The sequence below is a fragment of the Fukomys damarensis genome, unplaced genomic scaffold (genome assembly GCF_012274545.1).
Source record: "Fukomys damarensis isolate Sample0158 unplaced genomic scaffold, DMR_v1.0_HiC HiC_scaffold_22, whole genome shotgun sequence".
Taxonomy (NCBI): Eukaryota; Metazoa; Chordata; class Mammalia; order Rodentia; family Bathyergidae; genus Fukomys; species Fukomys damarensis.
This window is the reverse complement of record NW_022900934.1, coordinates 303,747-305,040: the sequence shown is the minus strand read 5'-3', so window position 1 is coordinate 305,040 and position 1,294 is coordinate 303,747. Positions and strand designations below refer to the sequence as shown.

At 64.4% G+C, this 1,294-nt stretch overlaps 1 protein-coding gene across 1 annotated transcript in view; it reads left to right on the top strand.

Annotated features, from left to right (window-relative positions):
* Nucleotides 1-649: 649 nt before the first annotated feature.
* Prpf6 (pre-mRNA processing factor 6) overlaps nucleotides 650-1,294 on the top strand; it is a 67,480-nt gene continuing 66,835 nt past the window's right edge. The window contains exon 1 of the mRNA XM_033766964.1: nucleotides 650-1,287. Coding sequence (XP_033622855.1) covers nucleotides 650-1,287 — 638 coding nt within the window. The remainder of the gene's footprint in view (nucleotides 1,288-1,294) is intronic.

The following is a 1,294-nucleotide window of genomic DNA, read 5'->3' as shown; positions in this document are numbered from 1 at the left end:
GCGCGTGCAGTGGGGTCCCGCTCCGCCGCCGGCTTCCTTGCACCTGCCGAAAGCCGGCTAAGGCGGGCAAGCGAGGAGCTGTCTGTCCTCTCCGTGCTGGGGGTGGGCGGGGGCACTCTACCTACCCTCCGGGGGGGAGGTAGGAACCTTCTACCTACCCGAGTCCGGGTCAGGGCCAGACCACCCCTTCCCAAACACTGCCCTCTGCTATGCTGTCGCGAGTTCACGCAATCATTCTGTACAGGACATTCTCCAGATTTCTCAGGTCTCTTTTGCAGATGGGCACCTGCTTGCCTGGAGAAGCCAGCTTGGCCCTAGCTCACCCTCCACGACACGCAGAGCGCCTGGGCCGCACACCGCCGTCCTGTGTAGCCCCTGAATCTGGCTCAGTGCCCGGGGCGGAGCTCGATGCTAAGAACGGAAAGGGGTTTGGCTGAGGATGGGGAGAGGATTCCAAGGCTGTAGCAGGCAGAATCGAGAAGCAGGCCGCAGCAGAAGTGCTGGGTGCGGAACTGTGGTTGCCTCGTCCAGCCAGAGGAAGGCCAGGCTGCAACCAACTGTGCCGTCTGCTCCGCCCCACCTCCCCGGGTATAGAGTGGGGTTGGCGGTGTCCAGAGGCAGGAGCATTGCTGCACCCGGACTTAAAGAAATGCGCGCAAAGTGCAGTGGTACGCGCCCGTCCCGTCCAGATCGCAAGCAAGTTACACGTTTGGGACGCCTGCCCGAGTACATCAGTGTTGCATTCATTTGTTATAGCGCCCCAGAGGGGCGGCATCCGCACAGCGTTGCCGTGCAGACCAGCGGTCAGAACTCCAGGGAGGGCTCGCACAGCCTGACAGATCGGAAGTGGGGAGGCCGGCCAAGGCCAGGTAGCAGCGTGCAGCACTCGCAGGGCCGCCCACAGTACGGCCCCGGCCCCGCGTTCACAGGTCTCAGGAAGCTTGGGAGCTTTCTCGAGCAGCCACTACAGGGTTTGGGACCCCGGGGGCCCGCCGGCACCCCCGCCTTGCCACAGGGTGGCGCTACAGCGCTTTTCCGAACGTCAGTCACGGGCCTACCCAGCAACAGCGGCCGGAAGTGCCGCCACTCAAACTTCCGCCGGGGTGTCCGGGTGGGCGGGGTTTCGCGCGGCCACAGCTTTGCTTCCGGGGCGCAGGTGACGCGAAGGCCGCGACGCTTCCTGCAATACGTCGCCGAGAAGTCCTCCGTGCTACGCGGTTACTTCGCGGCCCTCTTCTGTGTGGGTCGACGCCGCCGCTATGAACAAGAAGAAGAAGCCGTTCCTGGGCATGCC